At 40.6% G+C, this 26718-nt stretch overlaps 11 protein-coding genes across 11 annotated transcripts; 4 read left to right on the top strand and 7 right to left on the bottom strand.

Annotated features, from left to right (window-relative positions):
* Nucleotides 1-9: 9 nt before the first annotated feature.
* KLMA_10204 (uncharacterized protein) lies at nt 10-3780 on the top strand (the record flags this gene model as incomplete). The annotated part of the gene is made up of 1 exon (XM_022818884.1): nt 10-3780. One exon carries the CDS (start codon nt 10-12, stop codon nt 3778-3780), a length of 3771 nt encoding a protein of 1256 aa, XP_022673737.1.
* Nucleotides 3781-5987: 2207 nt separating this feature from the next.
* KLMA_10203 (uncharacterized protein) lies at nt 5988-6341 on the top strand (the record flags this gene model as incomplete). The annotated part of the gene is made up of 1 exon (XM_022818873.1): nt 5988-6341. The coding sequence occupies one exon, from the start codon at nt 5988-5990 to the stop codon at nt 6339-6341; it is 354 nt and encodes a 117-aa protein (XP_022673736.1).
* Nucleotides 6342-6501: 160 nt separating this feature from the next.
* Nucleotides 6502-7617, bottom strand: KLMA_10202 (uncharacterized protein C12G12.12; the record flags this gene model as incomplete). Its single annotated transcript, XM_022818862.1, has 1 exon — nt 6502-7617. One exon carries the CDS (start codon nt 7615-7617, stop codon nt 6502-6504), a length of 1116 nt encoding a protein of 371 aa, XP_022673735.1.
* Nucleotides 7618-7972: 355 nt separating this feature from the next.
* On the bottom strand, nt 7973-9811 carry SLX5 (SUMO-targeted ubiquitin ligase complex subunit SLX5; the record flags this gene model as incomplete). Its single annotated transcript, XM_022818851.1, has 1 exon — nt 7973-9811. One exon carries the CDS (start codon nt 9809-9811, stop codon nt 7973-7975), a length of 1839 nt encoding a protein of 612 aa, XP_022673734.1.
* Nucleotides 9812-10453: 642 nt separating this feature from the next.
* On the bottom strand, nt 10454-11437 carry NOP1 (rRNA methyltransferase NOP1; the record flags this gene model as incomplete). Its single annotated transcript, XM_022818840.1, has 1 exon — nt 10454-11437. The coding sequence occupies one exon, from the start codon at nt 11435-11437 to the stop codon at nt 10454-10456; it is 984 nt and encodes a 327-aa protein (XP_022673733.1).
* A 1149-nt stretch (nt 11438-12586) lies between these two features.
* FLO5 (flocculin FLO5) lies at nt 12587-15370 on the bottom strand (the record flags this gene model as incomplete). The annotated part of the gene is made up of 1 exon (XM_022818829.1): nt 12587-15370. One exon carries the CDS (start codon nt 15368-15370, stop codon nt 12587-12589), a length of 2784 nt encoding a protein of 927 aa, XP_022673732.1.
* Nucleotides 15371-18144: 2774 nt separating this feature from the next.
* TSC13 (trans-2-enoyl-CoA reductase (NADPH) TSC13) lies at nt 18145-19179 on the top strand (the record flags this gene model as incomplete). The annotated part of the gene is made up of 1 exon (XM_022818818.1): nt 18145-19179. One exon carries the CDS (start codon nt 18145-18147, stop codon nt 19177-19179), a length of 1035 nt encoding a protein of 344 aa, XP_022673731.1.
* A 174-nt stretch (nt 19180-19353) lies between these two features.
* Nucleotides 19354-20793, bottom strand: CDC7 (serine/threonine protein kinase CDC7; the record flags this gene model as incomplete). Its single annotated transcript, XM_022818807.1, has 1 exon — nt 19354-20793. The coding sequence occupies one exon, from the start codon at nt 20791-20793 to the stop codon at nt 19354-19356; it is 1440 nt and encodes a 479-aa protein (XP_022673730.1).
* Nucleotides 20794-21088: 295 nt separating this feature from the next.
* ERP3 (Erp3p) lies at nt 21089-21718 on the top strand (the record flags this gene model as incomplete). The annotated part of the gene is made up of 1 exon (XM_022818795.1): nt 21089-21718. The coding sequence occupies one exon, from the start codon at nt 21089-21091 to the stop codon at nt 21716-21718; it is 630 nt and encodes a 209-aa protein (XP_022673729.1).
* A 79-nt stretch (nt 21719-21797) lies between these two features.
* On the bottom strand, nt 21798-23396 carry DAL1 (allantoinase; the record flags this gene model as incomplete). Its single annotated transcript, XM_022818784.1, has 1 exon — nt 21798-23396. The coding sequence occupies one exon, from the start codon at nt 23394-23396 to the stop codon at nt 21798-21800; it is 1599 nt and encodes a 532-aa protein (XP_022673728.1).
* Nucleotides 23397-24028: 632 nt separating this feature from the next.
* KAP104 (Kap104p) lies at nt 24029-26695 on the bottom strand (the record flags this gene model as incomplete). Its single annotated transcript, XM_022818773.1, has 1 exon — nt 24029-26695. The coding sequence occupies one exon, from the start codon at nt 26693-26695 to the stop codon at nt 24029-24031; it is 2667 nt and encodes an 888-aa protein (XP_022673727.1).
* Nucleotides 26696-26718: the final 23 nt, after the last annotated feature.

Genomic DNA, 26718 nt, shown 5'->3' with positions numbered 1-26718 from the left:
ATTTTGCCAATGTTTGAGAATGATTTGTCTTTTGTTGCTCCAACGCGGGTCTCACTTAACGTCAAAGAGTTGAATATACATGCGAAGAATGCAACAATTGTGAACAACGTTTCGTTTTCGCTAGATAGCGGGAAACTAATGGCAATTATAGGTGGATCTGGTTCGGGGAAAACTACCATGCTTAACGTGTTAGCTGGTAAGACGAACTCAAGTATAACTTATGATGGTACAGTTCTCTTTACTAGTAGTAAGGACAGTATTAAATCCGATGATTCCAGTGAAATAATTGTTGCTTATCTGACCCAACACGATGCTTTAGCAGCTAACCTAACATGTAGGGAGACACTAAGAATTGCAGCAGACTTAAAATTACAGCTGACCAAGCAAGAGAGATACGTGTTAGTTGAAGAATTGATTGCTGAATTGGGTTTAAGAGATTGTGCTGATACTCATGTTGGTGATGCGCATCACAAAGGTTTATCTGGAGGTGAAAAGAGACGATTAAGTATAGCAGTGCAAATGATTGCCAATCCATCTGTGTTATTTTTAGATGAACCTACTACCGGTCTTGATTCCTACTCAGCATATTTATTAATCAAAACTTTAAAGAAACTTTGTAATAATGGTGGGAGAACAATCATTATGAGTATCCACCAACCAAGATCAGACATTCTATTTGCATTAGATCAAGTGTGCTTGTTATCAAAAGGGTTTCCAATGTATTGCGGTCCTGTACCTGAGATGATAGATTATTTTTCATCATTGGGCTATGATGTGCCTGAACAATGCAACCCTGCGGACTACTTTATAGATATATGCAGCATCGACAACCGATCATCACAGTCACTGCAAAATTCAGAGAAACGATGGAGTTCATTCGCCACTGAATGGCAGAAAAAATCCTCGGAAGTATTAACAAATGACTCAGAAAAAGATATAACGGTTTTAAACGTCGACCCTACCCCTCCATCTGTTTCAACCTGGCAACAAATATGGGTTCTAACAAAGCGTAACCTGCTTTTGAATAGTAGAGATAAGATGACTTTGATTGCAGTCCAACTTGAGCCTGTAATAGTTGGTGTTGTGGTTGGATGGGTATTTTACAAGCCTGATATGAATTCTCAACTTGGACTAAGGTCAATAGCAGGCGCTCTCTACATTGTCGGTTCAATTCAAGGTTATTTGCTTCTTTTACTTGAAACATACAGACTATCTGAAATTGATGTCAAAGTGTATGATAGGGAACGAGCAGAAGGCTGTGTTTCAGCTTTCTCTTTCCTTATGGCTAGAAGACTTTCAAATCTAATTCACGAGGATATTCTTATCCCACTAATATTTGCTACTATAACATATTTCATGTTCGGGTTGCAGGCAGATGCAAAAAAATTCTTTACATATTATGGATTAACACTTGTAAGCCATCAAACATCTGTTTCCGTTGCATATATGGCCGTTGCCATATCAAGGGACTTTTCCAAAGCTGGTCTTGTGGGAAATTTAACATTCACACTACAGTCAATGGCATGTGGTTTTTTTGTTAATGCAAAAAAGATGCCTGTATATGTTAGGTGGACCAAGTATATTGCTTATTTGTTTTACACCTTCTCTGCTTTAATGTCCAATACATTCTCAGATTTTGGCTGCCAGATAAGCGCCGGGGTAAAAAAGTGTGTGGGTAATGAGTACATCGATACATTTGGTATACCAAAAAACTGGATCAGCGTCCCAACTATAATAGTATTCTGTTGGGCGATTGGGTTTTATGTAGTAGGACTTGCATTTTTCCACTTCAAAACAGTAGACGTCACGTTGGCCAAACAAGTTACTAGAAGCAACAAATCAGAGGAAGACGAATCAGATAAAGAGAGTACAGATCTTTCTGAAGATTCTATTGAGCTGGAAGAAAAATCTTTGCCTCTTACTAATTCGGATCATTCTGAGATATCGATCACTTTACAAGACATATCACTCTCGGTAGAGCAAATTAAGCTATTTCAACTGAAAGATAAAAAGTTGACAACACATGTGCACAAGGATATCCTATGTTATGTGAATGCTGATTTCAAACCAAATACTATTAATGCGGTAATGGGCCCATCAGGATCTGGCAAAACTTCTTTGCTAAACCTCATATCAGATAGGGTATACTCGAATGTATTCACTAAGTTCAAGAAGGATGGGAAAATCTTATTCAATGGTCGGCCAGTGACACAAAACATGTTCAAAAGTATCTGCAGCTATGTGTCACAAGATGATAGCCACTTGCTCCCAAACTTGACTGTTTACGAAACCTTAAAATATGCGGCACTTTTAAGACTTTCCCACTTTAAAGAAGATTTGGTAGAAGATAGAGTAAACACATTGATTAATGATCTTGGTTTGAGAAATTGTGCAAATAACCTAGTTGGAAATGAATTAATCAAGGGTATTAGTGGTGGAGAGAAAAGACGTGTCTCAATTGGTATTCAATTGTTAACGAATCCTTCTATACTTTTGCTTGATGAACCAACATCAGGATTGGATAGTTTCACTTCTTCAACGATAATTGAACTATTGAAAAAGCTCTGTAATCAAGGTAAGACGATTATCTTGACCATTCATCAGCCAAGAGCAGAATTGTTTGCTGATTTTGGAAACGTTTTACTTTTAGCCAAGGGCGGGCGTGTTGCCTATAATGGGGAACCATTGGCTATGGTAGAGTACTTCAAAGGTCGAGGGTTTACGTGCCCTCCCTTAACTAACATTGCGGATTATTTGTTAGACGTCATTTCTGTGAATATTCAAAACGATATAAACGAAGCGACTTCTAAGGAGAGGGTTAACGCACTTTTGGAGAATTGGAGTATGATAAATTCAGCAGCAGTTAAAAATACCAGCCCCACAATCACACACCACGAGTTCTTGGAACTATTTTCCCAACACATAAGACATCATGCATCTTCTATTGTAGCATACAGGGTATGTTTATCCCGGCAATTTAAAGTAATAACCCGAAATTTAGACTCTTGTTTCGCACGTTTGGCTCAAGTCCCTGGCATGGCGGCGATCTTAACCATATATTTTGCTCCTTTGAAAAACAACTATACTGGTGTGACAGATAGGTTAGGACTAACCCAACAGTTCACCTCATTGTACTTCTGTGGGATGCTAGTGAATCTTGCTGTTTATCCAGCGGAGAGAGATAACTTTTACCAGGAATATCATGATAATGTATATGGAATTGGCCCATTTTTGTCTGCTTACATGACATTGGAATTCCCTATGGCAATAGCGTCAGCCTTAATATTTTCTGCATTGACTGTAATGGGAACGGGCCTCCCAAGAACTGCTGAAATGCTTTTCATATCTATGTATTGCTCATTTGTGGTGACTACATGTGGTGAAGCATGGGGAATTGTTGTGAATACCCTTTTCGACAGACCAGGCTTCGTTGTTAACGTTGTTTCTATCATTTTGTCGATAAGTTCCATTATGAGTGGTATATTGTCATTGCAAATGCCCAAGTTTTGGAAGGGGTTAAATTATACCAGCCCAGTACATTATACCAGTATGATATTAATAAATTATGCCTTCCCAGATCACCTGAAATTCAATTGTAGAGATGGAGGCAGAAACCCCGATGGGTCGTGCATATTCTCTAACGGAAAAGACGTAATCGAAAACTTTGGCCTCCACGTGAACACATCTGTATATATGGGTGCCTTGATTTGCGTGTGGGTCATCTACAGGGCGATCCCGTATTTCGTGCTCAAGATCTATTTGGAGTTATTCAAAAGGTGATGAAACAATTGATAAATTTACGTATGCATGTATGTTTGTGTGTGTGTGTGTGTGTATGTATATATATATATTCTGTTCCTAAAACTGACTTTAGTCTATATATTTATGACCTTTCAGTGTTTGTAAACAAAAACAACAAAACCAACAAAACCAACAAAGAAAAAAAAATAGGAGATTATGACATCTAAAGTAGACCTCCTAATAAATTAGGAGCTGCTAGTTTTGCTATGTGTACTTTTGAATGATTCTGTCAGAAATTTAGGAAGTAGTCCCGAAACTCTCCATCTCCACCTTAATTTTCTCTTAGCCTCGTGATACCATATCTTAGTACTGATATCGACAAAAGGTCTTACGCTTTTTAAAGAAGTTTTCGAGCTGCTGAGAGTGCTCTCGGTATTTCTTTGTACTAGTTGCAGTGTGTTGATAAGTTGAGAAGAGAATTGGTCCGCCTTTTCGCTTCTAGGTATATTATTCACCAGCACTTCTGGTTGTTCTCGGAAGTCTATGCTATCCATGGAATCTGTATTTCCTGTATCAAAAGTTTCGTCGAGAGTAGTTTCGAACTCGTAATCCTCCAAGAGCCTAGCCGCTTCTTCGTACTTGGACGTACATCCTAGACAAACGATTTCTTGATATTCTCTACCTGTCTCATGAAGATGTGAGCTCAGTTCGTATAACGGCTTCTCGCAGATCACACAGTGCTTCAAGTTCGACGCCAGTACCATTTCGTTAAGATACTGGTCCTGCTCCTGGTGCATGTGCAAGCTAGGCTGCATGATGTTTCCCAAAACATTGATATCCTGGCAGTGGGATTCGGAAACGTTTGGCAGATGGGCCTTTGATTTTTTCAGTCGTAGCGGCAGGGCGTCCAACTGTTTCCGTTTGTAGTATTTTGACTTCAAGTCCGAGATCGAGACCCGTTTACAGCTCATCCTTCCATCCTCAGACGATCCTGTCCCAACGTCCCTGGGAATGTAGTCCTCGATGAGGAACAGTTCGTTTTGATCAAAACTGGGGTCCAGCGTGTCCGTTACCGTTGGGTTAAGACTAATGCGTCTTTCTGTCGAGTGGATTTTCATCTGATATTCATTCGTGGGGTGTTTCTGGTTCTTAGACGACACTGGCTCCCGTGGGGGCACTATGGGAAAACTAGTAAGCTTGTCGTTATCCAAGAGATCCAACTTCGACACTTGCGATTGCAGCGAAGGGTACGATTTGGCAGCATGGGGTCCAGCCCCCGCCATAGAAAACTTCAAACGCCGACGATGTCCTTGTCCTGGCCCATGCCCATGCCCATGCCCATGCCCTAGCCCACTTTTCCTACCCCTATGTCCTAAATGGCTCCCAAAATAGCTCTTATTCGCACCACTATTACCGTTTCCCTCATATTCGTTGCCTATTGGCGTAGAATTGCTATTGAACACAAACTCGTCCCGCTGCGTCCTCCATTTCAACGGCGTATGCACATGCGACGTCTCAATATTCTCTCCACGAAACTCAAACGGCGTATTCTCCTTCTTAATCGACACCGATGGACTCCCAACCGACCCTATTCCTCCAAGGCACATCGAATTCGTATCCAAAGGCTCCAAAACCCCAGAATATTCATCCATCACCGTCCAAAATATGCTTCCTGTACTTATCTACAACCAATTCCCTACCTAAACACAAACCTCTGATCAAATCACAACCACGATTCCTCTTCTCTCTTTCTCTCTATATCTCTTTTTTCCCATTCAATTAATGCCCATGCCATGCCATGCCAACTAAACTTTAAATACTCTAAAACCTTCTAAAACCGGTTTGTTTACATTTTTTAGTACAAAACCTCTCGAGATGTAAACACAACATAGATACAGTGCAAGTCGGCCCTCTAAACACCACTGAAACACCACCATCGTTTGGCCCAACTGCCCCGGTCCACAACAGTACCAATATCGGGGATCTCCCATGCCTCCCTTACCCAAACACCCAAACACCGCACCAAATTTACTCTGTTTCCATGTTTTCACCATTTCTCACTTTTAAGGTTTCCATGTTTTAAGCCACATCGATTAGAAATTCTATATATTGTTGGCTATGTTTATTCGAACTTATCTGGAATATTATAGGTGGGAAAGAGAGTTTTGGAGGGCCATCGAGGTTACTAAAGGGTACTTTAGATAGTGAACAAGACATTTAGTAGTGTCTAAGAAGTGCAAGAGCCAATGTCAGCAGCAGAATACTACGGAGGTGACTCTAAACAAACATACAACCGTCCTAGTGGTCCTCCACCACCAGGCGCAGCTAGCGGTGCAGGAGCTGGAGACCATGACAAGGGGTTCTTTAATGCTCCAAATGCTGGGTACCAGCAGCAGGCTCCACCTCAGTACCACTACCAGAACCCACCACAACAACAGCAGTACTACCAGCAAGGCCAACAACAGCAGGGCTATTATGGGCAACAGCAGCAGCAGCCCATTTACGTGCAGCAGCCAGCCCCTACGAACAACAACGGTGATTGTTTGACGGCGTGCTTGGCGGGTATGTGTTTGTGCTGTACTCTGGACATGTTGTTCTGATTTGAAGTTTGAGGAGCCCGAGAGAGAGGCCATTAATATTAAATAATGTATATGCTTACAACAAGCCACCCACCCACACGGACTTATGTAATCAAATTATAACTCTAAAAATAAAACAGTGTATTGATTGATTGATTGATTGATTGAATGGATGAGATTCCTAGAAACGCTCGACTTCCTCGTCCACGACGTTGATGATGCGGTGGTCTTGGTCGTCTGGATAGTCCTTTGCGAGCCATTTTGGAAGCTTGTTCTTGTCGACGGTGATGGCACCGTTGAACAAGAGCGTGCCTAGGACTAGCATCGCGAAACCCACGAACTGAATGAACTTGAAGGATTCCCAGCCGAGCGAAAGCGAGACCAGCCACACCAGTAGCGTCCTGCAGGTGTCGATGGTGCTTCTGACAGTCGCATTCATGCTGTTTGTTAGTGTGATGCCGAAAAAGTTGAAACATGCGATAGAAGTCATGATAATGATTGATGAATATAGCACGCTGGAGTTTGCAAACATGTCGTGCAATGAGCTGACGATGTTGAAGGAGGAGTCAGGGTGACCACGCACCACGGTGATGGACGCAAGACACATGGCACCCAATGTGATACCAGCGCCGTACATACCCTCGTATGCAACTAAAGTCGACGGTGTCACGATCCATTTCGACATTATGTGTTCTTCAATGACAAATTGTGACGCTGTGCACACCTGTGCCAAAACGATCAATAGAATGCCGGTAATCAATGAAACATCGATGGTCACTCCGGTCTGACCGCTGTATCCAACAAGGAAGACTCCGAACACAACGATGAATAGCGACAACCATTCGAATCTCGATATCTTGTGCTTCAAAAACACAATGCTAAACAATGCAACAAATAGAATCAAAACGCCTCTGGTCATCTGGTAGATCGACACAGGAATCATAGTCAACGCGAGGTTCATCAATGTAGTCCCGCATATGTCACAGATAGCAGGCAACGATAGCGCGTAACTGCGTCTTGTAGTTAGCTTCACCTTATTAGAGTTATCACTGCCGGAAACCAACTCATAGCCATCGCGTTTAACCCCAAATTTCTGCCACAGCATCACAAATAGCAACGAGGTTTCACCAACAAACATTTGCAATGTTTGTAGCACTGGCTGTTCAAACAAAACTGGCGATCCTTCGCCGTTACAATTTCTGACACATTGGTTGTCTTGGAATTTCGTCGCTATCGAATTAATGCATCCGGTTACTATTAATGACAAAGCAACTGCTAACACTAGATGGCTCCGCATGTCACACCCAGTGAATATATAATTAGTCTGTTATTGATCTAGGAGCTGGGCTGCTTCTAAGTCACGTTGAAACTTTTAAAGGTACTAACTAATTTTGGCAGCATTTTATTGCAGCCCTTATATAAAAAAGGTTTTCAAAATTCCTTTGGAAAGGTTTAAGCTTTTGGCTTGGCTGCAATAATGAACGAACTCACCAAAAGAAAAAACAAAAATTTAATCAATGTTACACCAACGCATGATTAGCGCGTAGTTTGGTGCAGCTTGAATAGCACATTGCAGTATGGATTCGGGTATAATATATATATATATGTGCATGTATGCATGTGTGAATGGTATGCAATGTTTATGTAAGTTTTCAGAAGTAGACTTCGCGCATGATTCCTTTATTCCGTAGTTTGCTGCAGCAACCTTCTGCAGGACAGATCTTGGGACCGTAGTTATCTGGATGGGATGGCCCTCTGGTATATTTCATCTTATTCTTATCCTTGGCAGATATGTCTCTTGCGTTTTTGATCCGGACTTGGCAGCGGCCGCAGAAAGTGTGACCACACGAGCTAATATACGTTCTACGAGACAAATCCCTGTCCACTTGTGTTGGCCTAGCCAAGGTTTGGTACGGACAGTGAATTTTGTAGCGAGACTGGAGGGCCTCAAACGAAACGCCCTTATCGCTTTCAGCGATGCCCTTGAAATCGTCTGGGATTCCAACACCCAACTCGACGCCGCATAACGCACACACAGGAATATCGATATACGTCTTTGCCGCAACATCATCTGTAACAAGAACCTGCTCCTCTTTGCCCTCTTTCTCTAAAGTCATTTTCATCATGGGTGTTGTGCTGAACGATGCGGAGTATCCTTCTGGTAACTGGTTTGCCTTATCAATGTACCTCTGCTGATGCGATTTCGTGTTTTCATTTAATTTCTTGGTTCTTAAACTTGCGTCCCGTTCCTCACGTTCTTGAATCATCCGTATAATCAGTTCGGTGTTAGCTGCATCATCTCCATCCTCATAGAGACCGAATGGCAAATTTCCCAACCTTCTGTTGACAGTATTTGAGATGATTCTTTGCAATGCTTGTGGCCCGCCGGTGAAATTCGTTCCGTCTTCGTGACTACTGTTATAATAGTTTTCATCTTCATCCTCAAGACCGAATAGCATTTCTTGATATAGATTGCTGTCCCGAGAGTCACCGTTTAAGCCTCCGTATTGGGCCATTCCTCTTCTTCTGGCACTTCTTCTGTTCGGACTTGCCATACTTCTTGTCATGCGTCTTCCATTAGCCCAGTGTTGCATTGCACGGGCCCTAAAGTCCCTATACTGGTCCATCAATTGTTCCAGACGTGCAGGAGGAAAATTGAACGTCGCCAAACCCTCCCTGAATTCAGAAAGGTTTCGTGACTCGTAAAATAGCGTACGTAGGTTGGGATGCAATGCCTCGACTGTCCCATCAGCCACTCTTTGCATTCTCTCAATACGCATTTGCCTTTCTCTCTGTTCTCTCAGATGCCTTCGCATGTTAGCTTGATTTCTATCGTTTATTATGTCTTGTGGAATGTAATCTGCATCGTTTTCGCTATCATCATCGCTATCATTCTGGGCTGGTAGGAAAAGAGCCGTCGCACTTTGAGTACTTCGTCTCAGTCTTCGCAGTCTGTTTGGATTCAAATACGAGTTATATGTTTGGTTTTGGAATGATCGACCTACCGGAAGTTCATTAAATGAAGCATCTACCTGCAGTGTTTGTCCTGCCGGGAGTTGTAGGTATACGGGCCTCCTGGGCTCTGTAATATGTTCCGATATCAACATCAAATCATCATCTCCTTCTCTATGGTCTACAACTATGGTTCCATTAGGATGATTCTGGTAGTTGTCTAAATTAATATATTCTGCTTCATCATTTATCGGTCCGTCCGGTCGCAGAGAAACTTCTCCTGTGATTTCCACTTCATCCGCATCTTCAACATTCTGTGTTTCGCCTGTCTGCCTATTTCCACTGTTATCGTTGTTGATGGCATTAGTATTACTGTCATTTGTCGCCTCACGTGGGGCTGCAACAAACCTCGATAAGCTGTCTCGCGGCCTATTTAATCGCCGGTCAGGTACTAATCGTGTTGGTGCATATTCTTGTATTATTTGAGCATCAAGCTCTGGATCGCTCTCGATCTCTATCAAACACCCCTGTTCTGCCATCACAAGGGCCCAAAAATTTAACCTATAATTCCAATAGAAAAAAAGATAGAACTCTATCGGTGAGCTGGTACCGTTTCAGATATCCTAAACCCTCTTTGTCGTCTTATGCTCTTCTTATTTCCTTTAGAAGTTTTGTTCTGTCAAGGCAAAGAAACCTTTTTAAATAGCAGACATTAATAATTTGTTTCCATTTGTTTTGTAAAGAAATAAAGGTACAAAAGAAACAAAGAGAAGAGAGGGAAAGAAGTGGTGGGAGAAAGTGAAGAAAGAAGCGCGGGGTGGGGGGCGCAAAGTTGGTGGCACAGGAGTCCATATTCAAGGTCCAGAATTCGAGAACGTATGGTTGTTATTTGATATATAGTAATATCTACAAAATAAATGTACAAAGTAAGGTAAAAAGTTTTAGTATTAATACGGCTAATTGTGAAAACGGCGTTGTTTGATTGTTGTCTTTTTATTGCTTGAATGAGGGAGTGAATTTTATTTGGGACTCTATCTCATGATGGGCAAGATGCAAATTTCAACTAATAGTTAGAGTAATAGTTTCATTATTGATATTCAAAATAAAAAAAAGAGCGATCGTTCTTTGTTTGGATGAGGAATATATAATCACAAAAAAGAATTATTATTTCTTCACCACCCTTATAATCCGCTTCTCATGTATCTACCGATAACAATACAATGGTCTCTTTCGTAAGGTTCCAAGGTCAATTGTTCCAAAGGCTTGATCTTTTCTTCTCTCAACTTTTGAACTTCTCTAGCGAAAACGGTTTCAGCGTCGACAGTAGAGTCGATACAGTTAGCCTTGATAGAAATGACAACACCACCTTGGTCCTTCAAGAACATGTGGGAGTTCAAAGCGATAATACGGGCTTGATCAGGTTGGGCAACATCTGCGAAGACAGCATCGACCATACCGATAAGCATTCTGTATTTTTGTGGGTGTCTAGCATCTTCGATGATTGGAATAACATTTGGTCTCTTCTTGGCCATGGAGATCAATTCTCTACCTGGTCTGTGGGAGAATTCAACAGCGTAAACCAAACCTTCTGGACCGACAACATCAGAAACGTGGGAAACAGAAGTACCGGAAGCAGCACCTAGATATAGAACCTTCTTACCTGGAGCAATGAATAGTTCGTCCAAACCACCCATGATACCAGCAGCCAACTTAGATCTGAAAGGATTCCACACACGGTATTCAACCTTGGTTGGTGGGACACCTTCTTCCTTAGATGGTTCTTCAACAGAAATTCTCTTTTCACCGTACACAGATTCACCTGGGGCAATGTTCTTGGTGACCAAAAGATCTTCCTTACCTCTGGCAATGAAAACACCAGCGTGCTTGTGAGGTTCAATGACAACCTTGGCACCACCTCTGGCACCACCACGGGCACCACCTCTAGCACCACCACGGGAACCACCACGGGCACCGCCTCTAGCACCACCTCTGGCACCACCACGGCCACCACGGGAACCACCTCTGGCACCACCACGGCCACCACCGAAGCCACCACGGGAACCACCACGGCCACCGCCGAAACCACCACGGGAACCACCTCTGGAGCCACCACGGCCACCGAAACCACCTCTGGAACCACCTCTAGAACCTGCTTGGAATGCCATCTCTATTTCTATTCTAATTTATCTTTGCAATAATACTCAAGTGTGTTCGACTAAAGTACAACCTGTTCTGCTTCAATGAAAGATTCAAAACAACAGAATGCACAACACAAGACACAACTAACTAGCTCCTATCCAAGTACAGCTCAAAACAACAAATCAAAACTGTTGTTAAAACAAACAATCACTACGCTCTATAAGTATAACTACCATTGGTAAAAGTCGATGAGATGAGCTTTCGAAAAAAAAAATTGATGCTGAAATTTTTCAAGCTTTTTTGAGAAAAAGCAATTTACTGCTTTTTATTCTTTTTTTTTTTTCACCAAACAAAAAAAAAAATAAAAAAGAATTTTGCCGTGTTCAGTGATATTTGAATAGGTGTCATATTTAGATCACGTGCTTACGTCTTTTCAATTCATATTTATAAGTATCCGGGTAATGGTACGCCTGGCATACTAAAGGAAAGGAAAAAGGATCTGTGGTGCTGTGTGCACTGTCGCCTAATATGGATCACGTGACCACAGTTGGAATCTGATGACGGAAACACTGATTCAATTCACTATTATCCCGATATTAGTTCAAAAGTGCCATATGATAGTGATTAAATAGGGTGCAAGCAGGTGCATGAAAATAGTCGACAGCACGACCGCTGTGGTCCCCACAAGAGGAATGAGTTGGTCGGCAAAGGTGTTTGTCCGGGTAATGATTAGAGCAGAGTAATAATAGTAATAGCAATATATTGAGGTTGATTGTAGTGGAAGGGCACCATAGTGTTTCACTAAATTCGCCTTCTTTTCTCCAGCATTCAACGTATCTGAAACAATGGCTGCTCGGTGAGTAGTGTTTCACTTTCCATTTTGGCTATTTATCTCTATAGGTACCATATTGATAAAAGACGGACATATACTATAAGGTTATAAAAAACAATGTATGATAATATATAAGAAAAAACGAACTACAATATATCATGTTATCATTACGATACTCTGCACTTGTGAGGAGTACTCACAGAAAGTCGAACAGTTCACATAGATCCAGGTATAACAAATTTTGGAAGTGCTAGAGGCGGAATTGAAATCCACACATGTTTTCTTAAAAAAATGTGCTCAACTCTATATTAGTAGAGCAACCAACTAATGTTTGGAAAAACATTCACAAGAACGTTAATAGGATTGCTATCAAGTTTGCAACGGGTAGTTTGTTAGCTTTGCCTTCAAAAGCTGATTCTAGAGTTCTGATTGAGAAAGATTCGGATACCGATGACGAAACAATTGCAATAGATGGACTGTTTGCAGGGGATGTAGATGGTGTTGTTTTGAACTCATTAGTTGCGGTCATAGGATTTTGAGGTTCGTTCAATGGAGTGTTGACGTGGAAAATAGTTTCAACAGTTGACTTACCATCAGATCCAGTGAATGTACTGATATCAGTGGATGTGGTGGTGTATGAACCAGTCCAAGGAGTGTACTCCGTAGTAACTAAACCATTCTGTGGCGTTTTAACATGGAATATAGTCTCGATGGTTGGCTTACCATCAGATCCAGTGGTAGTGATAATCTCAGTGGAGGTGGTCGTGAAGGTTCCAGTCCATGGAGTATAATCTGTGGTAGCTAAACCGTTTTCTGGGGTTTTAACATGGAATATAGTTTCAACGGTTGGCTTACCATCAGATCCAGTGAATGTAATGACACCAGTAGATGTGGTGGTGTATGAACCAGTCCAAGGAGTGTACTCCGTAGTAACTAAACCATTCTCTGGGGTCTTGACATGGAAAACAGTCTCGATAGTTGATTTACCATCAGATCCGGTGGTAGTGACAATTTCAGTGGATGTGGTTGTATATGAACCAGTCCAAGGAGTATAATCTGTGGTAGCTAAACCATTCTCTGGGTTCTTGATATGCACAATAGTCTCGATAGTTGATTTACCATCAGATCCGGTGGTAGTGATAATTTCAGTGGAGGTGGTCGTGTATGAACCAGTCCAAGGAGTATAATCTGTGGTAGCTAAACCATTCTCTGGGTTCTTGATATGCACAATAGTCTCGATAGTTGATTTACCATCAGATCCGGTGGTAGTGACAATTTCAGTGGATGTGGTCGTGTATGTACCGGTCCATGGAGTATAATCTGTGGTAGCTAAACCAAGTTCTGGTGTTTTGACGTGGAAGAATGTTTCAACTGTTGGCTTACCATCAGATCCGGTGGTAGTGATAATTTCAGTGGATGTGGCCGTGTATGAACCAGTCCAAGGAGTGTAATCTGTGGTAACTAAACCGTTTTCTGGGGTTTTAACATGGAATATAGTCTCGATGGTTGGCTTACCATCAGATCCAGTGGTAGTGACAATTTCAGTGGAGGTGGTCGTGAAGGTTTCAGTCCATGGAGTATATTCGGTTGTAGCAGTTTGAGCTTCTGGAGTTCCAACGTGGAAAATGGTTTTCACAGTTGGAATACCGTTGGAACCAGTTATCATAACAAATTCAGTAGACTGGGTTGTTGTATAGGTTCCAGTCCATGGTGTGAATTCTGTGGTGGCGGAATAAACTTCTGGCGTTTCAACGTGGAAAATAGTCTTAATGGTCGGAATACCATTAGACCCAGTGGTTGTAAAAACCTCAGTCGACTGGGTGGTAGTATAGGTCCCATTCCATGGAGTGTATTCTGTTGTAACGCTGTCGATTTCTGGGGTTGAAACATGGAAAATGGTCTTTACCGTTGGAATGCCGTTAGATGCCATGGTGGTAACAATTTCAGTGGATGTGGTGGTGATGGTTCCAGTCCATGGTGTGTATTCGGTTGTAGCGGTTTGAACTTCTGGAGTTTTAACATGGAAAATGGTTTCTACTGTGGGGTTACCATCAGGTCCCGTGAATGTAACAAGATCGGTAGAAGTACTTGTGAAGGTTCCAGTCCAGGGAGTGTATTCGGTAGTAGAAGTTTCAGCTTCAGGAGTTTTCACGTAAAATATAGTTTCTACAGTTGGGTTGCCATCAGAGCCTGTGGTTGTTAAAATTTCAGTCGATTGGGTGGTAGTAAAACTACCGGTCCATGGGGTGAACTCAGTAGTCGCTGTATGGACTTCAGGTGTTTTAATAACGATCAAATTCTCAGTAGTTGGCATCCCATCACTCCCTGTAACAGTAGTAATGGTTGTTTCAGTACTGGTTGATGAAAAAGTCCATGCCTCTGTTGTCGTTACCACAGGAACGGGACATTCGGCCCCGTCAGGCGCCATAAAGATATAATCATCAAAAGTGTTGTGAGTTACACCGTCTGGATCCTTAAAAGAAACTATCAAGCGACCCACATCTAGCCTATTAATAAAGAGAACTCTAATCGGGTAGTAATATCCACCTATCAAATTGGCGGTAGCTGTATTTTCTTTGTCAGGATAAGTTAACGTTAGGTCAAAACCGCTTGGATTTGAAACAGTGCTACCGATCTCACAACATCCAAACGCTTTACCTGCACCAACAGTAAGATAGGTAACGTCATCAACATCATCAACAATGAATTCGTAGCTACCTGATTTGGAAGCTAGAAAATAACCTGTAATCAACATCGAGAAGTTACTTAAAGTTAGTTGTTGCTCATAATTGTAGTTCGGAGGTAGTTTACCTGTTCCAACTTTGCAACATCCACTGCTACATGTGGTGTCAGAAGAAAATGTCAAGTTAGTAACTCCACTACTGGTACCAATTAACCCACCATCAATGGTCTCATAACCACCGTGTTGGTATCCATCAGTTTCAAATATATTGTTCAGGTTGAAGCATCCTGGTGCAGTTGCATTTTCAGTCATTGGATAATGATAATATGATACAGAGAAACCCTTTGTTAAGGAATCTGCCTTAGGAGCACAACCTAATATGGTACCTGTGTCAACGTTTTGTGACTGCCCATTAATTAATGAAGCTAGATGAACTAGCTGCATAATAACTAAAAACCGCATTTGGCACCCCCAAATAAACCTTTTTTCACAAGCAGTATTATTCACTCCACGTTAACACTCTTTTCAATAGATGATGATTACTCACACTGTTGAAGATGATGTCTCAGCTCTGAATTATCAAGCCTTTTTGTCAGCGCTCAATATACTAATTGTATTTTTTTGTAACGGACAAGGTATATTGACCTCTTTTGTTAAACTGTAGAGCCTACAAACCACGAAGGAGTTGAAAATTAAAAGGTGATTCGCTGAAGTTATTGACTAGGTTATCATTACAAACTGATATTTATACGATTTATTTTCGACTACTTCTAAAGGCATTTTGTGATACAGTATCAATTACTTAAATTTTTACGGGTGCTGCGTTGTTGTATTCGGTGATGTGATGCATATGATGAGATATATTGCAGATGTATATCTAGTATTATTTCAACCCCGTGGAAAAGGCTTTGAAACATACTAATACCACGATACTATTGATAGTTTTCGCATAAAGATTCTATTTTTTTTTTATTTTATGGATTCATAGATCTTTTCTTATTGCATATGAAATAGAAATAGTTTCCGGCTACTATTGTTGTACTTGTCGTTACGAAAACTGTGCATACCTGTGCCGTGCAGATTTTTCTCGATACTGAATGCGGTGGCTCCTCTTTTGAAATGCAAACAATTCCGAAATGGCACATCAAAAGTAAAATTCTAGGTATCTCATAAAAGATGGTAGACATGGCCGCAGGATCTAAATATGTCAAAAAACTTCCAGTAAAAACGAATGCTGCATTTATTATCTAACTACCCAATATGACAAGAATGTGACGTGAAATATATCCTCGGTAGTATGAAAACCCTTTGTTCATTTCCCAGCACTCTCTTTTATTCAATAAACTCTCGGTTCGACAGGACATATTTTCTCTGTACTGAAGCACACCTTACTTCAAACACGCATATTTATTCCCTACTTGCTGCTACAGAAAAGTTGCTGTACATGTATACAAAAAAAACGGATAACTAAACTTGCCTTCGAGAAGCAGAAAATGTAGCATCCGTTATGTTTGTCGAGAATCAATTATGATAGAGAGTTAAAGGCAATTTAAGGTCGAATAATAAAAGAAGTAGTGCAGGTAGGAATGTAATGAGCTTCCACTAAGTGCAAGAAGTCATATTGGTAGAATACACTTTTGAGTTGGATTTTATCTGTTTGAAGAGATTTCTGGTAACGCAATTACCGATAATAATGAACTTCCCTTGCAAAGAGATGTTCATCAAAATACAGCAAACAAATACAGAGAATTAATGCTTCCCACTCAATATACAGGAACCGCAGTATATTAACTTAAACGTTACATGCTGCAGAAAAATAGTATTCTGGATGTTTATATTTTCTTAGTGGGTTTTACATTTGTTTACGTTTGGACGGGGTTACATGCTACTAATAGCAACCAATTGTTTATTCTGAACGAAAAAGGAAAGATTCCCTAGAGACGTACACGAGGAAGTACCGATTTAACAGTATGGAATATCGTACATATGCTTCTGAAGCCTCATCTAGCTGCGGTTTGACCCTGGAGACAAGGGAAAGATATTTGTTGACCAGGAAATGTCGGGTGTTGACCATGCATGAAAATTTTACCAGTTTTCGGTTATTATTATGCATACGTACGTTCTTGTGCAGTACTATATTTTCTACATGTTGTTATATGCTGCAAAATTATATTTTGTTCAAATTAGTGTAGCCAGAAGAACGATAAATTTCAGGAAATCGAATATCATAGGCCCCTATTGACTGAAATGAAGAATTACGTAGACGTCTCATTTCCTACCAGTACTCTTTTTTCGTGTGGAAAAAATGGAAGAATCCTGGGGTGAGAAAAGAATGATATTCTAGGCTTCCAGGTAACTAAGGCATTTCATCCTTTTGAAAAACTAAACAGTATCCGGCAGGATAGCTGTTTAGTTTATCTCTAACGTTTTCTTGAGACACAAAAACCACACTCGCGCACCATGTAACGCTACAAAGAGAACAAGCGTACTCACCAAAAATATACTAATTTCTCACAGAAAGATTCCTGCAAGTTCAGCAACCCATTGGTATTTGATTGAACGCATAGACCACTGGTTTCCGACGGCAGGCTTTGTGGGTTATATTAGAACTCTGTCGCATTATAAACAAACCACTGCAGTGCGACAAACAACAAACTACGAAATTCACAGCTACTGTAAGTAAGCAAGAGTCTTTACGCAGCTAACGATCTCGTGGAATAATCTGGTGTATCCGCGGAGATGCAGAACAATAAAACAAAAAATGGAAGCTTAGAACTCTCCATCTATTCTCTCCGTTCATCCTGCGAGCACTCCCTTAAAGTAGCTGTTTTTCCAATAGCTTGGTCTGCATATACATATACATATTTTTATTATAGCATCAATATTAGGTATCAACCTTCTAACGGTCAAGCACCAAATTTACATCACGTGACTTGTTGTCTCGCCAGCTATAGTCGGCAATCCCTTATTTCCTCTGGTAAAAAACGGAAAATAATAAAAAAAAAAAAAAAAATTAAGGCTGCACAATGATTTTCGGCCGTCCGTTATGAAATTTCCAGCATTGCTAAGTGAAAGTTGCAAGTTCGATTGATACTTGACACATTAAAGTAGTTCACATAAGAGAGGTTGTCATTTAGAGAACACTTAATTGGATACAATCAACCTGATTGGACTTCAGAAGCCGCCTCTAGTATCGTAACTTTGATAGAAACTTAGCCATGACTCAGAAACAGGCTGCTAAACAAGCTTCCAGACAAGCTGCGAAACTCGCTTCTAAGCAAAATGCTGTTGCTAAAGAAAACTCGAAGCATTTGCAGATCAAATCGCGTTCCAAGACGCTAAAGGACGTTACCATTGACCTCCCAGCTGATAATACTCTGACATATGACAGTATTTTGACCAAGGTTTCTGCAGAGAACGGGAACATTAGTGTTAAGAGGTTGAGATTGACGTATTTGAAGGAAGGGAAGCACATCGTTATATCCAATGCTGAAATCAAGGAAAAAGATAAGAAGCGTGTGTTTGATACCACTACTGAATGGTATGTGAAGGATTTAGGTCCTCAAATTTCGTGGAGATTGGTGTTTGTTATTGAATACTTGGGTCCAATTTTGATCCACTCATTGATGTTCTATTTGTCGTCTAAACCTGAGTTCAGAAACAATTATCACTCCACTAAGGTTCCATACAATGAGTTTTTCAACTCTTTTGTGTACCGTCTGATCATGCTTCATTACTTGAAGAGAGAATTCGAGACAATATTCATCCATACTTTCTCGAACGACACTATGCCTTTGTTCAACTTGTTCAAGAACTCTTTCCACTACTGGGTTTTGAACGGGCTAATCTCGTTGGGATACTTCGGTTATGGGTTCCCTCTCGATAACCAGACATTGTTCAAGATATATGATACTGTTCACCTTTCTGATTTCAGGGTGCTAGCTGGATTGTTTGCAATTTCTGAGGCTCTAAACTTCTACGTTCATTTGAGATTGCGCAGATGGGGTGACGAGATGAAGAAGAATGGTGTTACAAAGAGAATTCCATTGGAAACTGGCCTCTTCAAGATCTTCGTGGCTCCAAACTATACTTTCGAGTCTTACGCTTGGATTTGGTTCACTTTACTATTCAAGTTGAATTTGTTCTCAGTTTTGTTCTTGTTAGTTTCCGTGGTTCAAATGTACTTGTGGGCTCAAAAGAAAAACGCCAAGTACGGAACCAAGAGAGCGTTCTTGATCCCATACGTCTTTTAAAGATTACTTGAACCTTGTTTTACTCTTTTATCATTTTTTGTTTTTCTGTCTAGTGTGTATAAATGCTATGTAATGCAAAAATGTTGGGACATGTTTTCAAGTGTCCCCTCTCCATACTTCTCTTCTTCTTCTTCTTCTGTTCTCTTTTCGGCGTGCTTCTACTTTAGTCCAACTTTAGTTGACAATCCCAGTAAAATGATCTTCTCTTCTTTGGTCTTTGTCCATGAGATCTTCGTTCAATTCCCTAAACCACAAATGTTCGAGAAGATCACTGGCGCTTGGCCTCTTGTATGGGTTAAGCTCAAAGCACTTCAATAGCAAATCGAAACACCAGAAATGGTCATCCCACACTGTCTGTTTGTACTTCACCATTTCTTCCGTCACCGGAGTGTCGGTATTTCCTTCCTCTTCTGGCCCCAGGCTAGGCGTCAACTGTCTTCCACAATGGGTTAAGTAATCTAACGTCTCAAAGGCAATGGAATACTCCGGCAGCGTTCCACATTCTACCTCTTTTTCTAATAACGCTTTTACAAAACCCTGAATGCCACCCTGGTACCCATCAGAGTGAAACCCGGGTATCTTTGTCATATCTAGACCTAATCCATGGAATTTAGCCACTTCTTGCATGCGCTTGATGCCGCATATACAACATATTTCCAAAAATGCATCGATGTCATCCATACTTTGGAATATAGGGAATCGCCGGCTGATAAAACTTAATAGAATAACCCCAACAGACCAGATATCAATTTTTTGAGTCTGAAACGAACATTTCATCAATACTTCTGGTGCTCTAAAACCACGGGTTCCAGCTCTATTCGCACGACGATGCCTTCTCGTTTCATGTTTTGGATAACCTTTGCTTAATTCTGCCTTCATTAAATTCTCACTCTGAGTGACGCTGAGCTCATCTGCACCACGAACATTTAGTTGACCGTTCTGAATGGATATCAAAGGCAGATGGGATGTGTTTTTAGTATTGGCATATGGAGAAGCGCATGCGCAAACCTTTTCACCTTGGTCGTTGACGTATACTCGATGGTTTAGATCCGGCAAATACAAGTCTTGGTTCTCTTCCGCAAGACCAAAATCAACTAGAACACCCCTCCCCAATATGGGGTTATATAAGAAGTTTGTAGGTTTTACATCCCTGTGTATTATCCCATACGAGTGCACATATTTCAAGGCGCTTAAAAGCTCAAACATATACTTCTTTATTCCTTTGATAGGCATGTCGCGGTAAAAATGACGGAATTCTTCATGTGGGTACCACGGAAGTACTACTACCACCTGGTCATGGTATCGAAGCGCATCACATAGCGGTGCTACATTATTAGAATTCGAAAGAAGCTCCAAAAGTTTAAGTTCATTTTCAATCCGATTTGGAGAACTCGTTACATATATCCTCTTGATGGCAACATACTTATTCTCTTTATCCCAGAAATGATCTGGATATAGCTTACTAGAGACTCCAGTAAGATCTTGGGCCTTATAAACTGAAGAGAACGTCCCTTCTCCAATCTTATCCAAGAGATTGTACCTAGAGGAAAGTTCTGGTACCTTTTCATACAAATCATCCATTTCCTGGATGATTTCTTCCGGAATATCATCCATAAATAGTTATTAATATGATACTTCGTATCTCCTAATACCCTGAGCCAGTTTATAGCTTTAAAAGCCGCTGCTAATGACTAGCTTTCCAACACGCTTTCTCTTGGTGTTTTTATACTATTAAATCTCAAGAGTGTTATTATTATGATTATTATTATATATATTAAAAGTAAACAATAAATTATGAGATCGATTCAATACAGAAAACATAGAAATAAGGTGGTGTAATTGGACGCTCAACAGCCACAACTAAGTTACTGGGTTACTAAAACTATTTCAACACAAGGTTTAAAAGCGAATGAGATTATTACTTTTGATATTGTATCTGGTATCGGGGAGTTCTGCCTCTCCCATAACCCTTCAATTGGCGCCAAACGAAAAAGAATGCGTGTATGTTGACATAGCGGGCGAAGCATGCCATATATCGTACTACTTTGCGGTTCAGGAGGGTGAATATAATGCATTCAATGTCGAGTATGAATTATGGTCACCAGAAAACAAGGATAGTCCGATAAACGCCCAGAAGGATAAGGTTCAAGGCGAATGGACGTTTGCGGCAGTATACCCCGGAGAGTATGCCCTTTGCGTGATTGGAGATAACTACACTAAGATAGTAGATTTAGACATTGTTAAGATTTGTGCAGACGAACCCGATAAACCGAAAGATTCTCGTTTGAATATCGACTATATCGGTTATTCTCAAGCACCCTCAGTGGAAGATTCGGTAAACCTTATAGAAAGACAGTTACAGGTACTTGAGCGTAATTTGAAATTCTACAAGTCACGTAGCGAAAGAAATAATTATACCGTTAGGTCTATCCGGTCAAGAATTGGGACGATATCTATGTGGATAATTATTCTTGTACCGCTGTTGGCCCTTTTGCAAATAATACTAATGAAATACGTTATGGTTAAGTTTGGATCATGAATTATTACTATTATTATGTTATAGGTTATAAAAAGTAATGAAAATGGAGATAAAATAAACGCACTGCATATAGGGAGCCTTACGATGATCTACGTTCTAAGATCGTTCTGCCTAGAGGCGTTTTGTTGTGACCCGCACCTCCATATTGGAACATCAAATTACCTCTCACATAAGTATATTTTACAATACCCTTTAGATTTGTTCCGTCATAAGCTGTTAATTTGTTCTTGAAGAAGACTTTTTCGTTAGAGATCGTTTGAGTTGAATACATGTCAAATACAACGAAATCTGCATCATAACCTGGTTTTAGATAACCTTTCATGTGGTCTAATCCAACCTGTTTACTGGTATTTTCGCAACACCAACTAATAATTTCTTGAATTGATGCACCGTGAGTATATAATAATGGCAAACCAAGTCCAACGGATGCAATGCCTCCCCAAGCGCTGAAGAAGTCACCTTTCGCCAAATTTTTCAATTCTGGTGTGCATGGAGAATGATCACTTACTACAGATGTGAGAATTCCTTCCCTAAGAGCTTTCCATAAACTTTGTCTGTTTTCCTCACTGCGAATTGGAGGACAGCACTTATAGAATGTCTTTGATTCTGGGATATTTTCAGCGGCCAATGATAAGTAATGGAAGCATGTTTCCGCTGTTATAGGATATCCTTTTTCTTTAGCATTTTGTAATATAGGAACTGCCTCCATTGATGCAAGATGCACTATATGCAATAACGGCATATTTGCTATGCCATATTTTTGTACTGCCTTTTCGAGACAATGAATAACGAGGGCGATAGCGTTGGTTTCAAAATGGTCTGGTCTGGATAATAAGAAGTTTTTGTATGCACGAGGATCCACGTTTGCCAGAGAGTCGTCGCTTATTTCAACCTTGGCTGCCTCCAACGGAGTTATTTCAGCATCGTTTGGATGAATATTATGATGTTGGATTAGCTCTGATACCTGGCCGTATTTCGGCTCTACTGCAGACAATGATTTTACTCTAGATAAAGCATTATCTGATTCATCTGCCATGATATCACCATTGTAATCAACTATGCTATGCTCGTGACCTGGCTCTGTAGCTTGCAACTCTGCATGGAACATTATCATCGTCTTCTCGCCTTGCAACAAGTCCAATGCGTCCTGAATGTACTTCTTGTCAATCGCTGGAAATTCGTCCACACCAGAGTCTATGAGGAACCCTTTGAAACCCCGAACACCAGCATCGATAAGAGGCTTTAAATCCTTCAAATTATCCGGCACTAATCCTCCCCAAAATCCAACATCGCACCACAATTGTCCCTCAGCTGCTGCAAGCTTCAACTTAAAATTCTCAACGTTGACTGTTGGAGGAATTGCGTTCAATGGCATGTCAATCACTGTAGTCACTCCCCCAGAAACAGCAGCCTTTGTGCCCGTCTCAAATCCTTCCCACTCTGTTCTGCCTGGTTCGTTCAAATGAACATGGGAATCAACAAGTCCAGGCATTATCAAGTATGGCGATACTATTTCGTAAGTGTCCACTTCCCAACCTAAGCCTGCCAAATGGTTCCTACTAGCAACTTTCCCGCAAATTATGTCCAATATTTTACCACTATCTACATCATATATGATAGTTCCTGGTACTATTTCGCCATAAAGCGCAACATGATTTGAAGCTATAGCTCTGGGCATATTCTTCTTCAATATTTGACTTCGTGATGCTGTTGATCTAAACTAAATAAAAGAGACTGGCTACACTTATTCAAGAACCAAAAACTTCGAACGAGTTAGCTGCAACGTCTACATTGATATATACTCTCATATAAGAATTATTCATGCCATTCCATGTTTACCTTTTCCAACCCAATGTGCACAAACCCAGGCTTTTCGCCGTGGCTTTTCTGTGGAGATATGTTCACTGCTGCTTATCAGCTTGAGATATTGGCGCATTGTACCCAAAAGGATACATTTCCGAGCTTATCTATCGGAGAAGTCCGACAAATTTGAAGTAGAAAAAAAAAAAAAAAAAAGGTAGTGGCACAAAGTATACAAAATACGTTACCCGAATTTAGTATCTCCTAATCCGGAAAACGATTTGGCTCCGACCAATCTAATCATCCGCAAATCCTTTATACAGAGACATATATGTGTATGCATCTGTATATGCATATAACAATGAAGGCACTTCTTGCAGTAGTAGGATCAGATCAGGTCTAATAGTATTCAAAGTAGCCCTAAAAATATCGTAGCAGATCTTTCAGGCAATTGCGCCAGTTACAACAAAAAGTTCTGTATCAAATATATTATATACTATCTATATAGGATTAAAACATTCCGGAGCCTAGGAGTAGTTGGTTCCAGTGGTCTGGTAGGCGCATAGCCAATGCATATAAATCATCAGACATGATGGATATATCTACATCCTGTTGCAAACCGTGGAAAAAGAGTTCCCACGTTTTATCTGAGGGCATTCCTTGGGTATTGAAGTCTACGAGATTCATGATTTTAATAAATCCTGCGTAAGAAACGGTCTTTTCTTCCGGATCAGTAAGCTCTGAAGCCAAGCGGCACCATTTATTCCACTGAGTTTCCGTAGCAAAAGGTAATTGGGTGAAGACTTCCGGATGGAAGTGTGCTAAACTGGCGATGGTGATGCACAAGTTTTCCATAACGCTGGATTGTAGTATTAGTTGGGTAGAGCAGAATAAGTCGAGAACGATTCTGCTGATTTCAATGATATGTGGACCCAAATCTATCTTGTGAGCGATCAATCCTAGACACCAGACGGCGTTGTTTACAGTGGAGACTGCTTCTTGGTTTTCTGCATTTTGGATTAGCTCGTTACCAATAGCCTCGACAAAACTTTTGGTGAGATCCTCAGTGAATAGCTGCTTTTCGTAGAAGTACGATATATCCCCTAGTAGGGCATATGCACTTTGCCTTACTTCGTGGTTGTGATCTTGTAGAGTTTGTAATAGAACAGCAAACATGGTCATGTCATGGTTCGGGAATAGCAAGGCTTTGGAGTCGTACCCTAGACCTTGAACCAAACCGTCTATTAGATCAAGAGATGTTATTATGAAGTCTTTTTCTGGAACAACGATTGTTGGGTCTGTTTGAGATTTTTGTTCCAACTCGACGCACCTACAAAGAATACTGAATGCTCTTTGATACACTTCCATGGCCATTGGGGCAAACTTAGTTCCCAATGATGTTGACACATAGGACAAGCACTCAAGTAGAGGCCACAATTCTTTGTCGTTGTCATCCAAAGCGGACCATTTACTTAAGAGGTGTGGGAGTAACTTATTCAATGCTTGTTCTTCAAGATCGCACTTTTCGCTTAACCTGCTAACGGCATCATACAAGATAATTAGATTTTTCTTCTTGTAGAACTTAAAGCATTCATCAAATTTGTTTAGTAGCGGTTCATATAAAATAGTTGAGACGATATCAGAATCACAATTTTCAATGAAAGTCGCAATTGCTGTGATTGCTGCTTCTTGAACATCTTTCTTTTTATCCAACAATGTCTGCATTATTGGTTCTATTACAGGAATTAAAAACTCAGTGTGATCATCCAATATCCATGTGGAGAATCTACTTAAGGTCCAACAAGTCATTCTTCTTACTGGGAACCAAGGACTCTTCAATTGTTCTACCAAAAATGGAATGAGAGCTGGTAGTTGTGAGTCAAAATATTTCATACCACCTTCTGCCATAGCTCCCAATGCTAACGTAGTCGCCTCCCTGACAAACCAACTGTTCGAAGTGAGATGTTCTCTGAGTAATGGCAGGGCTGATTCGATAACTTCTTTAGGGAAGAGACCCGTTAGTAGATCAAGAACTGATGCTGCACACTTTCTTAAACTCCACTCATTGTCTACTTCACCATCCTCATCTGTATCGTCATCCTCGTTCTGCTCATCATTTTCACCATTCTTCTTTTGAATTTTGGCAGATACAGGCTTGATATCCTCATCTTTATCTTCAGACTCGGCATCATCTTCGTTTGATGCCTCTAAAACAATGATTTCGTCATTGCTATATACCATGTTATTCAAAAGCAATGGAACAAATTCTTTGACATAAGGTTGTATTAGGTGATCTGGTACATTTGCATTTGACACTAAGGCTAGTAAAAACTCACAGGCTTCTAACGCAACTTTTTCTTCGTCATCGTTATCTCTATTGGTATTCACGATTATATGACCCATGAATTGAATGATCCCGGGAAGATGTGCCATTAATTTATCCGGCCTAAATTCTAAAATTAGTGTTAAGCATTGACAGAGGTTCTGTCTTACTAAATGCGAGGACTCGGTAGATGCTAACGAGAAAATATTCTTCAATAGATCATCTAATTTCACCAACAATTCCTGACATTGCAAAGGAATTATATTGTTCAAACAGTTGATGCTTTCTGCCCTTACCACTGGTGTCTTTCCTTCAGTCATCAAGTATAAAAATGTGGAAATCAACTCTCCAATAGGTGTCTGGTGATTAGCCCACTCTAGCTGGAAAAACTGCGCACCATCTTCCATCATCTTCGATAAAGCTTTCATAGAACCTTCGTTGTTGTCTCTGGCAAGTTCGATTAACTGACCAAGTGTGATAAGACCTTGTGGGTCCTCTCTATGCTGTCTATAATATGTCGAATACAATGCTGCAATGACTATACCGGTAATCTTAACAATGAAGTTGTTATCCAAACATAATCCTCGAACAATCTCGGACTTCACGTATTCTAAGTCAACAACATTGCCCCCAAGTATACAGTTTTTTAGAAGAATACCGGCAGTACCTCTTAGTTGGTCCATTTCTTCAAGATGGAGTAGGATATAGCATAAATAATTTGCAAATTGTGGTTGTAACTTGAACGTCTCAAGGGCATCTAATGCCTGTTGTCTCTCATTATGATCTGCAGAAACAGCGTGCTGCAAAATCAAACAGAGTTGACTTAGACCTTCGTTATCTGGAGACCATTGCATGTTGAAGGTTAGAAATCTGCACA

Source organism: Kluyveromyces marxianus, chromosome 1, assembly GCF_001417885.1.
Source record: "Kluyveromyces marxianus DMKU3-1042 DNA, complete genome, chromosome 1".
NCBI lineage: Eukaryota > Fungi > Ascomycota > Saccharomycetes > Saccharomycetales > Saccharomycetaceae > Kluyveromyces > Kluyveromyces marxianus.
Note: the sequence above shows the minus strand (reverse complement) of the source record. Positions and strands in the feature narration are given on the sequence as shown.